This window comes from Fusarium coffeatum (genome assembly GCF_003316985.1).
Source record: "Fusarium coffeatum strain FIESC_28 chromosome Unknown BRIP53273_contig_32, whole genome shotgun sequence".
NCBI lineage: Eukaryota > Fungi > Ascomycota > Sordariomycetes > Hypocreales > Nectriaceae > Fusarium > Fusarium coffeatum.
In genome coordinates, this window is record NW_022157829.1 from 132,001 (window position 1) to 147,086 (window position 15,086).

At 49.3% G+C, this 15,086-nt stretch overlaps 3 protein-coding genes across 3 annotated transcripts; 1 reads left to right on the forward strand and 2 right to left on the reverse strand.

Annotated features, from left to right (window-relative positions):
- Positions 1-91: 91 nt before the first annotated feature.
- Positions 92-1,446, forward strand: FIESC28_01109 (uncharacterized protein; the record flags this gene model as incomplete). The annotated part of the gene is made up of 2 exons (XM_031155260.1): positions 92-668; positions 722-1,446. 2 exons carry the CDS (start codon positions 92-94, stop codon positions 1,444-1,446), a joined length of 1,302 nt encoding a protein of 433 aa, XP_031020672.1.
- Positions 1,447-1,851: 405 nt separating this feature from the next.
- FIESC28_01110 (uncharacterized protein) lies at positions 1,852-5,195 on the reverse strand (the record flags this gene model as incomplete). Its single annotated transcript, XM_031155261.1, has 5 exons — positions 1,852-3,190; positions 4,004-4,077; positions 4,151-4,329; positions 4,381-4,845; positions 4,901-5,195. 5 exons carry the CDS (start codon positions 5,193-5,195, stop codon positions 1,852-1,854), a joined length of 2,352 nt encoding a protein of 783 aa, XP_031020673.1.
- A 1,248-nt stretch (positions 5,196-6,443) lies between these two features.
- Positions 6,444-15,039, reverse strand: FIESC28_01111 (uncharacterized protein; the record flags this gene model as incomplete). The annotated part of the gene is made up of 4 exons (XM_031155262.1): positions 6,444-7,350; positions 7,399-13,808; positions 13,859-14,744; positions 14,795-15,039. The coding sequence occupies 4 exons, from the start codon at positions 15,037-15,039 to the stop codon at positions 6,444-6,446; spliced, it is 8,448 nt and encodes a 2,815-aa protein (XP_031020674.1).
- Positions 15,040-15,086: the final 47 nt, after the last annotated feature.

Sequence of the window (15,086 nt, forward strand, 5' to 3'; positions counted from 1 at the left end):
TTTTCTTTAAACATATTCACGATACAACTCGGCTCACAAGCAATTCAGCAGCACTTTATCAAACTTCTGCTCCTTGGTTTCGCATACAAGAATGTCCTCAAACGACTTGAGGGCCTCTGAGGAGCCACTGTCCCCAGACAAACGCCATGGCTTTCTCCTAGATCATGCACCGGCAACCTCGCAAGGTACCTTCCTTGACGGTTCGAATGAGGGAGTGGAATCGTTAGAAGAGTACCAGGACGGAGGGTATCACCCCGTTCGCCTCGGAGATACTCTTGGACCTGCTGATAGATACAAAGTCATTCACAAGCTTGGCCACGGTGGCTTTGGCACAGTCTGGCTTTGTCGAGATTCAGTGAACGCCCGTTACATTGCTCTCAAGGTCCTGGCCAGCGAGTTGAAGTCAGATGACGTTCCCGACCTCACATTAGCCGAAATGGATCAATCTCATCCTGGAGCTACTTATATCGCGACTCCATTGGATCAGTTCTCTGTTGAGGGACCAAACGGCGCTCATCATTGTCTGGTGCTTCCAGTCCTGGGGCCTTGTGTCTCACCGGACTTATGGATGCGATTGGAAAAGGATTCAGGTCCTGCCTTACGTACATTTGCCCGCCAGAGTACACAGGCACTCGACTTCCTGCATAGAAATCAGATATGCCACGGAGGTGTGTCTGGCCCGGAATCTCTGAAATATCTATTACTTACGTGAAATGTCAAGACTTCCGTCCTGCCAATATTCTAGTGAAGCTGAAAAGCTTGGATCACCTATCTGAGGATGAGTTGTTTGCAAAGATCGGAAAGCCCACGAAGGTTTTGGTGAGGACAGAGTTGGAGGAACTTCCCCCCTCTTGCCCGGAGTACGTGGTCCGACGTGCAGATTTGTCCGAGCTTGGAAACGAATATCTGACAGATGAGATTTGTGTAATTGATTTCGGAGAATCATTCAAATTCTCGGCGCCTCCAGAAGGGCTTGGTATTCCTGAGAACTACCTTCCACCGGAGGTATTGCTGGACCTTCCGGACGCTTTTGGTGCAGCCTGTGACCTTTGGGCTCTCGGATGCACACTCTTTGAGATTCGCGAACAGCTACCGCTGTTTTACATGATCTACGACAACGATGAGTTATTGTCAGACATGGTTCGGTTCTTTGGCAAGTTCCCGGAAGAGTGGTGGACCAAATGGGAGGGTCGCGAAGAATATTTCGATGAGAGCGGAAAATGGTTAAGGGAAGAGGAGGACTGGTCTCTTGAAGTGGCGCTCAGTAAGCCGATCGAGATCTTTGATTCGGGAGAAGATTACAAGAAGGGACCCAAGCAGTCCTTGGTAACCCCCGAACCAGAGCAGAAACTATTGGCAGATCTGCTATACAAGCTGTTTCAGTATAGCCCCGAGAAGCGCATCAGCGCAGAAGAAGCGCTGAAACATGAATGGTTCAGGATTTAATTGTTAGTACATGCTACGGTTCAGCGGCGGATGGGGCGAGCAGTTCGTGGGTTTCGAGGGAAATGCGGCACAGTTACGTGTAAACTGAGTCATGAAGTGACTTCATGTGGGCCAAAGAAAGTTACATATATGTGTTTCCCCCTTTATAAAACCTTATGCAATGAAGGGGTTAAAATAGAAGATAGTATAAATCTCTCAGTAAGTCCAAGGTCATTCCATGTAATTATCCCCACGTGTGGTCGAGCACCGTACAAGTGATATTGGGCATTTTGTCTACGCAAGCCTTTTGTTTTCGTTTAACGGTAGAGGGCTCTTCTCGGCGGAGGTGTACCACATGGTATGCAGGAGGGTTTAAAACACCTCCGGTATAACTGAAGCCTCTTGCACCCCGCCTACCCCTCAACATCAAATGAAGGTTTGCTCAACCCAATGTTCCCAACTGGGATCAGTGCGCAGAACCTCCATCGAATCAACGTCCAAAGTTATCAGTATCTCGAACTTAGTGCTATCCGTCGTTGGCAACAATAAGCCGGCACCATTGCCGAAGCCGGCCTGGGCTCTGCGCATAGCGTCTGGTGCAATACCCTCGCTGGAATCCTTCTTGACAAGTCCAGGCAGCCCCCAGTAAGTCTGAGTTCCAAAGTGTTGCCAAGTATTGAAATAAAAGTCCCGTGGATCACATAGATCAAAGTCAAGCCCGATAAGCCGCGGGTTTGGACTTGCGCGGAAAAGAGCCGTCCGTAGAGCTACAAAGTCGTCGTTGACGCTGAGAACAGCCTCGTCGATGGCACGCGCTATGATTGCCAGAGCGGAGCAGGCAAGATCCTGATCCTCGTTACATGCTGCTAAGATGGTTGAAGTGTTGATTGAGGCGATTGGTAGGACAATTGAGTTACCAGCGCTGGAGCTCATGATATGGGTGGATATGCGTCGTCGCCAGTCGACAGAAACCATCAGGCGTACCTCTTCCGGAATGGTCCTTTTGGTTGATGATAAAGAGGGAATGCTACGGGTTCCAGAGAGACGGGCCTTGATAACATGAGCCCAGGTGATCGCTGCAAGACAGGTGAATGTTGAAGGCTGGTACTCATGGGAGTCGAGGGATGTTGTATGCGCGAGCTTCTTCTTTAGTTCGCGAAGGACCTTGTATTGAATGACAAAAATACTACCAGTGTTCTGTATATCCTTCGATTGCGTGTCAGCGTCCGGGATGCGGAATTGTGTTGGGCCGAGAGGAGCGGAAAGAAGACGATACTCGGGACAACGCGAAAGCAGTTCTTTTAAGTCGGGGACTGGCCGCACCTGGGTTACATCATTCCCAACTGTTTGTGATCCAACGTTTATATCGATCGGAGGTGAAATATCAAGCATCTTGGTTGGATCCCTGGTGAGTTCGGCAAGGGACCTGATGACTATGTCCATACGACCAGCATCAAAAACAGAATGATGGCCGTAGATACCAAGAAGTAATCCCCCCTCAATGAGACGAACATTGATTTCAAATACGGGAATCCCCTGCTGGCCGTCTACTAGTCGGTAAGGAAGGTCGAAAGAGCCATCCACAAAAGCCCTTGCGGGGAAGCCTTGACTTTTGAGCTGACTGTACGACCAGCTAAATGAATCTCGCTGGTCAAGAACGTTGACAGGAATATTGGTGTCATCACTCGCACTGATGGCGAGATAGCCCGGTGGGTTTGGAAGGAGAGAAATTCTGCTCTTCAAATTCGGGAATTGCTTGGACAACCTAGATAGAGCCAGTCTCAAATGCCGATTGAGGTCATCGAGACTTGCAGATTGTTGGTAAGGAAAACAATACCATAGACGTATATACGCTCTTGGCGCGACTTGATCCCAGATATCCAATGTGCGGTACTTTCCGGTCATTGCGCAGTTGATAATATTAAAGTGAAGTCATCGTCAAATGGAAGAGGGAGAAAAGCGGTGTTTGCAATACGAGTATTTATCCATCGTCATAAAGTCAAAGTCGGATGTGTCAGCAAATACAGTGCCTTGATTGGTGGGTCATTCGCCATGTGGGCTTGTCGTTTGGTTCATAAAACAGCGCATCTTTCCCCTTGATTAACTACCTGTTAGACAGAAACAAGGTTATTGAAATCCTCTTGAGTGTGCTCGTTTCAGTGAACATAGCTCGATTTCAGAGTCATGAGCCCGGTACACATCAATGAAGATCACACTTATGATGTCGGTTGTGACCCTTGAGATCCTTTATTTGACATGGTTCAAAGACACAAACTCTTCTGTTTCGACTTCCAGAGATCCTAAATTTTGTCTATGACAAGAACAAGGTGGCAGAATGGCATCTTTTCCCACCCAAAATGTATTCACTGCCGACACATAAGCCTTCCAAGTTAAACTGAGAAGAACATTATCCGCCACCAAAACCGAGATAATCAAGCTCAGCGAGCTTTTGAGCTTAAAGATCTAAGAATGCTAATATGGAACTTGTAGGTAAGAAGTATTTTGCAACAAAGACCGTAAAACTTTCTTATCTATTGCCTCCATTTGTCAGCTTCCCACAAGGGCCGTTACTAAATACCCGTAGAGCAGTAACATCCGGTCTGGTGTAGTAGGTGCCCCATGATAGTTGGCCATTAGCGCATTTGGTTGTGTCTAGAATGTTGTAGTGATAGCAACTCCCGCTTGCTCCTTGGGCATAAAACACAGTCATGGCACAGTTCGTTACCTTCATGCATTCGGCGCAGCATGCATAGCTGTTTTGAGGGCCGATGATAATTGATCCTTCAGCAGGCACCGTGCGGGAAATGTCTGAAACCCCGTTGCCACCATTGGCAACATCCAAGATGTTTCCTGCGCAAGCCGCATAATATGGTTCGCCAGTGGGCACGACTGACTCGACAGCGACTGAATGATGTTAGAAAATGGACATGGCTGTGATGATATGATGATACTTACCAGTCTCGGTAATAGTAGCCGTCTCAGTGCGGTCAACGGTTTCCGTGACGGTAGGGGAGACAGTCTCCGTCTTAGTCTCTGTTACCTTGGCGGGATACTTCGTCTCGGTAATCGTAGTAGTGGTTTTAACAGCCTTGGTCTTTGTCTTCGGTTCTAATGTGATACGAGGTCCTTTAACTGTAGCTGTAGTAACTTTGGTTACCTTGTTGGGAACCCTCTTGACACAGTCAACTCGTTGGACGTATTGGGAGCCAGATCGTAGACCAGGTGGAAGAACCGCGGGCTGGGCTACAGGAGCAGGAGCCGCTCTGGCTTTGACCCTTGCCCTATAGTCGCCAGCCTCTTTGAGGCCGGTGAAGCCTGCTGGTGCTGGAACTGTCAGGGAAGTGAACTTAGTGGTGGTTGTATAAGAGGTTGAAATGGTCGTGGAAGTATGGACTCGTGTTTCGTAATCGGTTTGCTCATCTATAAGAACCATTAGCATCCAATACTAGCAAGTACCATAGGGCTGATCGCTCACCAGTTACTATCTCAGTAGCTGTCTCCACATCAGGATCAGCGAGAACTGTTGTCGACTCCTCAATAGTCTCGGTTTCAGTCGTTGTGCAAGGTCGGGGGATAACAATAACGTTAACTTTGCGAATAACCTTCTTGAGAATAGTGATGTTGTTCTTCACTGTAGTAGTTGCCCGAGGGATCTTACTAGCCGGGACACTGACGCTTCCAAGCTTGCTCTGGCAGACGACGTCAGTACTAGAGACAGCAAGAGCTTCAGTGCCAAGGGCAAGAAGAATAATATGTTTAATCGCAACCATGGTGACTTTGAGCTAAGCTGGTACTGCAATTGACTGGTTCTTGGTAAAGAGGAAGATTATCGTGAGCTTATGTAGAATTAACACCCTTGCACTACATCCACTTCTGCAAGGGTAGAAGTGGATGCATCGTAATGTTAAGTGGAATAAAGTGATCGAGACTCACTGCTAGCCAGAAGCAACTACACAATATCGCTTTGCCCGTTTGGATTCCACAGCGGGTAATATCTCACAAGCAACAAACAGGTCAGCACTCGGATTATTTTTAACTCTAAAAAGAAAAAAAGACATTTTCAAGTGCGGCTGAGACAATAGTCTTAGCAGGCACCCCCGGCTGTCCCACTTAGATCCTTAACACCCCTGGAACGATTCATCCAACAGCGCATGTTATTGGATTCTAGGCCCAAGCATCCCAGGGTAGGTGCAGATCCCAGCACTCTGGACTTCATAGAAATGATCTTTTACTACCTAGCGGAGCCCCCAAGGGTTTGGCTTGTCGCCGGCGAATACTTAAGCTTCGGTATGATTGACTTAGCCAATATGCATTTTAAGATGAATACTATCGTCCTTACTTTACGCATGCCCTCAAGGTCACCAAGGGAGTGTCGGTTCAAGGACCAGCCAAGCCTGCCGGGTGACTAGTCACTGACCAATATATAGAAAATTATCATATCTTACGCCTACAAGACTCCTTTCCGGGGGAATCAGCCGATTGGGCTTCTTAATGCTGCCTGTCTTTTTTGCTTTTTGTTGGTTGTCCAATCGGAGACCGCGTTGCAGATCTTCATTTTATCCACTTTAGAAAGAGGCCTGGACTGATCTCAGTAGTGGTCGGCGAAATAAACCTGAACTGAGCAGGGATCATTAGCCTACTAGAGGATTTCACTCTCAAAGCCTTCGTATCTCCGGTGTATATCAATCGACCATTTACGCCCGGTAGTATGTATTTGTTAATTACTTCTATAATGCTCATTTAAATGAGGCTTTGTAGGACACTCTTGACGACAACCTCCTCAGCAATCGGCAATCAGTAGTCAGACGATGTACCAAACGCGGAAGAGAAAAAAGGACAGGTCTGGAACCCAATATTCTCCGTCCAGCCGCATTTATCCCCGTATCTACAGGGGTCGTGCCACCAACAGTATTGAGATTCCACCTGAGCTGACTACCAAGGACTATAGCTCGACAAACTAGCGATTTTATCTGACGTGTTTGTTGGTTGAGGTGACAACATATGTAATTTTCTGTATCCTAACTCGTGCTATAATCAGCATAGCGTAACGGTTTCGGTGTCCCAAACTTAAAACATCCATCATCTAAGGCGGCCTCCTTCCTCATCTTAGACATATACCACTGAATCCAATACATCTGTTCATGCTCCCTAAGATAGCGACTTCCGTGGAAACTCTGCAACACCACCTCGCGCGAAAGCAGCCCCAGTTTCCGCCTATCATCAGCCTTTTCATAAAACCGACGTGTCAACCATTCCACATGTTCTGGTAATATCTCATCGGGTAGAACAGGAGGCTTTTCATGGTCATCTCCAGTAAATTTTGACCATGGTCCAACCATACCAAGTATGCTCAACTGAGCGCGTGCAAGTGCCATCGGATCATTCGGTGGCACGACTTCTCCGTACTGTTGGTCAGGGTTCTTGGGATCTGTAAGAACCAACGCCGTCGCTCCCACCTCCGTCGCGACGATTGGAACTCCAGCCAATGCTGCCTCACCAATAGCAAGTGGGAGGCCCTCAGACATGGAGGAGTTCATGAACAGCCATGCATCCTGTAGCACAACTTTCGGATCACCAAAGCCCGCCAACACAACCTTACCAGACAGACCACAATCAACTATGAGCTTCTCCATCTCAATGCAGTAGCTAGGCTGTCTGTCCTTGGCACCGTAGACAACAAGCTGGTAATCTTCAAAGCCGAGCTGGTTGATGATTACATCAGCTGCTTGAATGGCGATCTTGACTCCTTTGATGAACTGCACGTTGGACAGCATCACCACGGTAGGTTTGTCGGTGCGAACCTTTTCAGCCGGCGTGAAGCGATCCATGTTACTGATGCCATTCACGATGGGATCAACCTTCCGCTTGAACATGTTCCTACTGCCGATCGCGCCACCATCTGTCCCCATTTCGATTTCCCACATACTATTGACGTGTTAGTAGACATTCCATCTATGCGATTTGGTAACTCACGGATTGAACACAGACGCACAAGGCATGATGACATCTGCGTGGAAGTAGGCGAGACGAGATGCCAAGCTAATACCAGCAAGTAACATAGACTGCACCGAGAGTGGCAGCTCGCACTGCGCTGGACTGATATTCAGACACGTCTCGCGCCAATAGATAGCATGGTCCCAGATACCGAAAGTGACGTCCTGCTTACACTGCAAGATCATGCCGTACAGACTACTTATGCCATGATGAGTGCTCTGAAACACACGAGGACAGTCTTCGGGTACTTGGACAGCGTAGATAAACAGATATGCCATGTAAATGCCCAAAGCGTCTCTGAAGTCGGACATGCTTGGCCGTTCCATCTCAAAGCATTCCGAAACGCTGGCAATGTTGGGATCGTTGTAAGGAATCAACCAAGCCTTCATCCAAGCCCGCTGAAACTGGCTGGATTTCCAGGTCGCGCTATAGTCCTTGGTCTCGAAGAACTTGCCCATGGATAGTATGACATTGCTGTACTTGACGAGGTCAGCTCGCGAGTATCGCTTTGTCCTAGCACCTTTGACAAACTCGGTGAGAAGGGGCACAAAAGTCCCCACCACGTCGTCCTGGATATCGGTTGCAGCAATCTTCTCGTCAACTTGTGACTCGAGCAAGTTGTCAATGACGCCGTGATTGGCGGTATTACCATCAAGACCCCAAAGAGGAAGTAACTTCATAGACTGGACATTCTTCTCAACCTGGAAGCGTGGTATACCGAAGTCGTTTGCGCACTCAGCCAGCACGTGGTTCCTAATGGTGCTGTGGCCGTTGACCAAGTCACGTCGGCAATTCGACACACCACCAGGCGAGATAGGCCAACAGCCGATGTCGTTGAAGATGACCGAGATCCGACTGTCGGTATCGTTGTAGCAGTTTTGTGGCTGGGTAGTGATTGGGTTTGCGTCGTTTCCGAGACCCATGGCGTAGAGATCCGCCGTCTTGATGGCTAGCAAAGTGACCTCGGCCACGTCCGTCTGCATGTCAATCGCCGAGACTATCTGGTTGATGTTGTCATCAAGTGCCTGGCGGGCTTTGTCGAGTCGCCCCGAATCTCGAGCTTTCCAATACTTCCGGAGCGACGGTTCCTCTCTGAGGATGACTTCATCAACCCAGCAAGCCGTGGAAGCGTCAAGACTGTTGTTGCTCTTCCAATGGTTCCACAGTTCGGTGCGCACACGCCACGTCGGTACACGCTTGTAGACACGTCGGTTCCACTGCGCGAGCCAGAAAACGGGGTTCAAGTAGGTCGACCACGTTGGCGCGTTGCTTGCCTTACGACGCAGCTGCTTCACCTGTGTGATGCTGTAGTGGTGTAGAACATCTTCTGAGTCAAAAGATAGATTCTCGGGACGGACTAGAAGTTGTTCTTCTGCTTCGAAAAGTTGCGGTCGCTTGGCAATCGCAGTCTTGCTACCGTCATCACCCTGCATGTGTGAAACGACTACAGGGTCGCGACGATGCTGGTAGTCGTACTCAGTGATGTACACCTTGCCGTCAATGCGCTGAACGATACGATGGACAAACTTGGACGGAACCCAGTCGTAGCGCTCTGGATCAACCGGCTTGCCCCAGAACACGGAAAATAAGTTTCCACTTGAAGAGCCCGTCGGAGTGTAGTCGGCCCGCAGTAGATCAGCGTTGCCTTTGGGTCGAAGACGGTAGTGGTACTGGAAGCCAATGTTCTCAGAACCAGTTGAAATCGTTCCTCTGCTTATCCTTCCATACTGGTCGTAGTATCCGAAGGTGAGAACACCATCCTTCGTGGCCTCAACGATGACAGGCTGGCGAGACATTGTGTGCTCGGCATAAGTGTAGGTTGCAGTTCGCGAGTGTCCCTGTTCGACTCTAGTCTGTAGACGACTATGTTGATCATAGGTTGCAAAGAAGGCAGGGGATTGTCCTTGTGGTCGCTCTTTGAGTAGACCTTTGTGGAACGTGAGAGTCATATAGCTTTCGTCTCCGTGAGATGCGAATCCAGTCAAAGTTTCTCGTGGTTGCTCAACTACGACAGCGCCCCTGTTGAGTTTGATCTTCCGTCGCTCTCCCTTCTTAGCCAGACGAGCGATGTTGACGAGGGCAGGTTTGTTATGAATGATGAACCAGTAAATCCAAAGATTCGCCATGGAACGACAGGCCCTCCACAAAAGCAGAATAATCCATAGTAACAAGCTGTTAAGAGGAGTCTCACCTAAGAGGTATGATAATTCCCTCTCAATGTTGGAACCACCTCCAGTGACTATAGCGATCCACTTGATGATTGAAGAGCTAGCCAGGCTGAGCCACTTGAGGGAAGCGCGTACGGACTGTTGCTTCTGGGGAGATGCTGGAGCGGTGACCCTAAGCTCAGCAAAGGCAGGGCTCTTCTCGTGCGCTGATGAAGCTCCAACAGGTCTTCGGGAAATGTCCTCGCATTGCTTGTGTATGTCAAGTGCGAGCCTCAAGTGAAAGTCGATGTTCCGAATGTCAATACCTTGATTGGTGACCCATTGACGACCTGCAGCTGACACCGAGTGCTTACTCCCACAAACACGATCAAGGATCATTTCTCGGACAAACTGCGGAAGGTCGCTCCACCCGGAATTGACATCAACGTCCAGACAAAGAAGCTCCATCATCCTTACTTCCGTTTGTAACAGAAGACGTCGCGAGCTGTGATGGTCTTGAGACGCGAGCTCCAACTGGTAACGCTTGCACAGGGACTCAGTGCCATGAGCAAAATGTTCAGACTGCACAGCTTGCATTTGAGACAAATTCATCTCCGACCGGGCCACGTGGTGCAGCAATGCTTCGCAAGCTATGGCAGCAACAATTGGCTGCCAGGCAGGAAGCATGCTGTCTGTCCCACCAAGTTGGCCAATGACAATGTGCAAAACTCCAGACCTGGTGTAACTGAGAGAAGATATTTTGTCAAGGCCATTGTCATAGAAGGACTCGCTAGTGGATATTGTGACGACGGCTTGCTGTGTCTGCCACATATTCATCGCCCTGCGAATGAGACTATCCGACCATTCGACAGAGCTGGCGTGATGGCTGGGATCCTGTAAGGTGAGCTGCAAAAGCTTCTCCAGTTGGTCAGATACACCAGACCCATTGCCATGTTGGATAGTGGAACTGACAACCAAGTCAGAAACAACATTTGCAGTTACTTCCATTTCGTCGGCACCTTCAGTATTGAGCTTGCTCCGTGTAATGAGGGTCTGTCCCTCATCCTCATCATTCAGGGACGCCAAGACATCAGTCTTAGTCTCGTCTCTCCACGCGAAATAAGATGTTGCTAGAGCAGCCAAGAAAGCAGCCAGATTCTGCGACAAGACATCTGTGTACAGGAATCCTGCAGTTGCTGGGATAGCGTGTAAAAAACAGCCAACTGCAAATCCCACTGCCGCAGAGGTCATCATTGCAGTAACATGCGACCCAATGTTTGTAGTAAAACAGCGGTTGAATTGGAACAGGATAGCGCTCGAGTAGCCAAACACGTACATGAAGTAGATGATCATGGTCTCGGTGCTTTCCACCAGAAGCCAGAGAAGAATGGTCGTGCAACCAAAGACGACAGTAAGTTTCGAAAAGACATCTGTGATTGCTTGTATAAGAGAGTCTCGGCGTCTGCGTTCGGCCTCTCTTTCAATGCGCTCAGCGTCTGCTAGTCCCGACATTTTCTCATTGGACACTTCATAACGGTGACTCCAGTACTTCTGTAGCGTCGCATCTAGGATCATGGCAGAGAGGCAGAAGTACACAATAGCGAGCCAGATACCGTACCTGCTGCGGCTGTCGGTATACATGCTGGGATACGGCTGTCGAGCGCTCATGACCATCATGATCCAGCGATCCATCAGTGCGATGAGGAAAAGGCCAAGGTTTTGACCAATGTCATGTCGTGCGTGACGAAATAGGATAAATGAACTGTGCTCCTTGAGGCCGCGCCTCAGCTGTTGTTGTTGACTGACGGCTTCAGTCAGCTGGGTGAACCATGCAGTCGTGAACTTTGTCGGAGGCGCTTTGCCGCCAGCCGTTTTCTTGAGAAGCCATTCTATGTAAGGCATTCCCTCTGACACGCGACGGACCAAAGTGTCGGACATAAAGCCTGACGACTTTGCTTCGTCGGTTCGTCGGGTACACGCGGCGACTGCTGCTGTGAATGCTATCCGTGCCATGTCGCTGTCCGTTGCCTTTTCAGACTCTTGACCTGACTCTCCGACAGTTCTCATCGTGAACCATTCCAAGACGTCTTTCTCCATGAACTTGGGAATATTCTCCATCCAGCCCGACCATTGCTGACAAAGACGTCTGTAACGTAACAGAAGAATTACAAGGAAGGCGTACATGACAAGTAGATAAATCTCCAAGTCATGGCCATTGACAAACGTCGATATGAGCGGAGACAGCAGAAGGATGGGCAAGGTCTGCAGTATCACCTTTCGTCCAGATGCCAAGGGTGCTTCGTGTAGATGCATTGTACTCATAACGCCCAGAACGTTGAAGTAAGTGGCGATACAGACGACGTAAGCGACAAATACAAAACCTGCGCTGACAGACCTTTGTATGGAGAAGCCAATAATCCCACATATAGCTATAGCCAGTGTTATGACAAAGCCACCTGATAGTCTCTGCACGTGAAAGTAGATCATGTTGTCGTAGGCATAGTGAGCCATGTAAAAATGGCCCACGCTGCCAACCCAGCCCGTCACACCAGCCGTCAGCAGCATGGACGCGAGAAGAGCATATCCAGCTACTTCCAGATGGTCCGGATCCATAAAAGCCGTCATGAAGCATCCGCGGCCAAGGAGTGTAAGCATGGTCACGTCGACAATTGCAGGGAGACAGAATATCGACATAGCGCCTGCTTCCGCAAATCTCTTCTTCCAGAGCTGCATCCTCTCGTGCGTTGTAAGCTTGAAAGGATCAGCACTGTCTTTGCTGTCTGGTGGTGCTTCGTCCGAAGTTGGATACATGGTCATGATCTCGTTGCCTCTTCTGTAGTCTTCAGGTGGAGGATCAGCGGCAAGAAAAAGACGGTAGCGGTTGTAAATGATGTTTCCGATATCGCGAGGGAAAAGGTCGAAGTAGATCTCACACTGGGATCCTAGAATCCAGAGTTCGGAGAAGACAGCTGCTTGATCTGGTTGGGAGAGGAAGAGTGGGCATCGATCTGTGGTTTCCATGTACACGTCCTCAAACGCCGCCCTACGCAGGACAGTGAAGGCAATGAGTGAAAATAGATCCGCGTTGACGTCCATGCAGGAATCTCCTTGCTGAGGTTTGAGACACGATTGAAGAACTTGCGTTAGCTGTCTCAGCACACGTTTGTCGCCAGAAAGAAATGCGTCGTCTGCAAGAACTTGTGTCGATGTATATAGATGACAAAGGTTGTCAAGACTAGGAAGTCTCTTGGCGCCTTGTTCTACCAAGTACCCAAGTCGCTGTTCCAATAGCTGCCTCATACTTAACGAGTCATCAAGGGCAGCTAATGCAGAGCTTCTTTTCCAAGCCGCACGTGTAGTTTCCTCGATGAGCATAGCACGGCACAGTGACTGCGTTGCGCCGAGTATAGTATCCTTGGTATGAGTGGTTCCGATTTTGTGGGTGAGAGACAAAAGCTCGGCGTACGTTGCTCCCTGGATGGATTCTCGGATGGTGGTAGGGACGCGGGCTCCAGCTTGACCAGAATTCTGTCGCTCGAGTTGCAGTTCTTCCTCGAACCTTTTTTCGCGTCCAACTCCCTTATGCGCAAGCCAGGTATGCAAAATCACGGCGGTATCACAAGGCGACGACAAAGAGATGTATATGTCCGTGACATGCCCCTGTGCGACTTGCTTATCCTTTGACACACCCCAAAAGCTGACATCCGCACGAGGAATCTGGAAGCCAGTTTTGAGGCCCTTGAATACTTGGATTTCTCGAGCGAGCAGTCCGTCGACAAGTTCCTGAATCATGCTTCTCATAGAATCATGTTGCCCCTCGTGATCCATCAGATGTTGAAGCGACTTGAGAAGTCGTTGTTTGTCGACGCCCTCGAGATCCTGCAGCATGTCGAGAGTTTGCAGATGAGCTTGGGTCCGCACCACAGCATCAAAGTGTTCCGCAGTTGGCTCGCAAGTAAGGGGGAAGCAGCCTCGAGATGAAAGCTGTATATTACCATTACCGTAATCCCAAACATTGGTTCTCCGCGGCGTGCTATGTGACGGTTTTGGCAAACTATCGAGAGCCTGACAACTATCCTTCGTAGACGCTGCGTTTGATGACTCATCAGAATGAGCCAGAAGCTTTGGGGCTTCTGGAATGATGGAGCCCAGGATGTCCAAAGGGAGCTTTGACACGTTGGGATTCTCGGAAGGGTTGGAAACATCGATGTTGCGCTCCCCAGACATCCAACACTTCTGCACCTGTGATATGTTAGAAAGGCTCATTCGAGCTTGTTGAATCAATAACTGACCTCAATCATTTCTGCTCGTCGTAGATACTCGAAAGCACTCATCGTCTTTGTCGCGCTCTCTAGAGGATATGCCTTGGGATTCATAGCAGAGCCGTGCTCCATGACCGCATCGAAGTGCTGGGCTACCTTGGCAGCACGTCGGACGACAGATGGCTTAGGTCGCGTTACCCATCGATCCAGAAATCCGACAAAGAAATCCGGTCGCTTGTCGCGCTGCACACTGCACCGAGACATGGTATCCCTGAGCCTTCTTGCCTTGAAGTAGTCGCGCCGTTGACCGTTGGAAAGAATACATGCGTTCTCGATAATAACGCCTGAGGCCAGAGACAGGTCGAGCTGGTCGATGGCTTCACAGTCGTGGTGGCATTGAAGGATGACAGGCACCTCGAGACTTGCAAGACAGGCCAGTAGATAGTTCGTCTGGTCAGTTCTTCCGGTAGAGGTACACTCCAGTGCAAATCCAGCCCAATCGTTCAATGTCTGGAGTAGTGCCAAGGATTGTGCTGATTCGGTAAGCTGAGAGTCTTCATGCCCAAAGTCCTCCATCTTGATGTGTGCAAGTGTCATCTTGGCCGGTATATCATTCAGTATTGAGCGATGCGAGTTGATGGAGTATGAGTCTGCAGCGGCACTTCCAGGGCCATCACCCATAGTGACAGGGATGATAACGAGATCATAGCTTGGCACTGGCTCTTGGATCGTTGAAGTTTCAGAGTCGGAAATAAGACAGAATGATTTTGTGGAACGGAATGAGGGGGTGCTTGGTCGCTTGAGAAGGCTTGGTGTGAGCTGGGGGACATGAGAGCCATAATGCTTAGCGAATCGCGCTCCCTTGGCAGATGGTACAAGATGCCTGGCACTCGGACTTGACAGAGGCTTGGAGCTCCTAAATACAAGTTAATGGAAGCGAGGCGATAGGGTTGACAGATGACATACGTATTAGACGCTCCTCGCCTCGACAGCAAATAAAAGAATCGTCTCTCATAGAGACGGTGTATCAAGTAAAGAACAAGAGGAACGATGACGCAGGTAGCCCCAAGAACTAGAATAACTAGTTGGTACAGGCTCCTAAACCTCAAAGCCGAAGGCAGAATACTATTGCAGTATATCTGATAGGGCGATGAGCTTTCGCATTCATCTAGGACTGGGTCCTGTAACCCAGGCTGAAAGAATGAAGCCATGGTAAATGACTGAGGGTGAGGCTTGTGCAGTTCTGACTAAGCGTCTC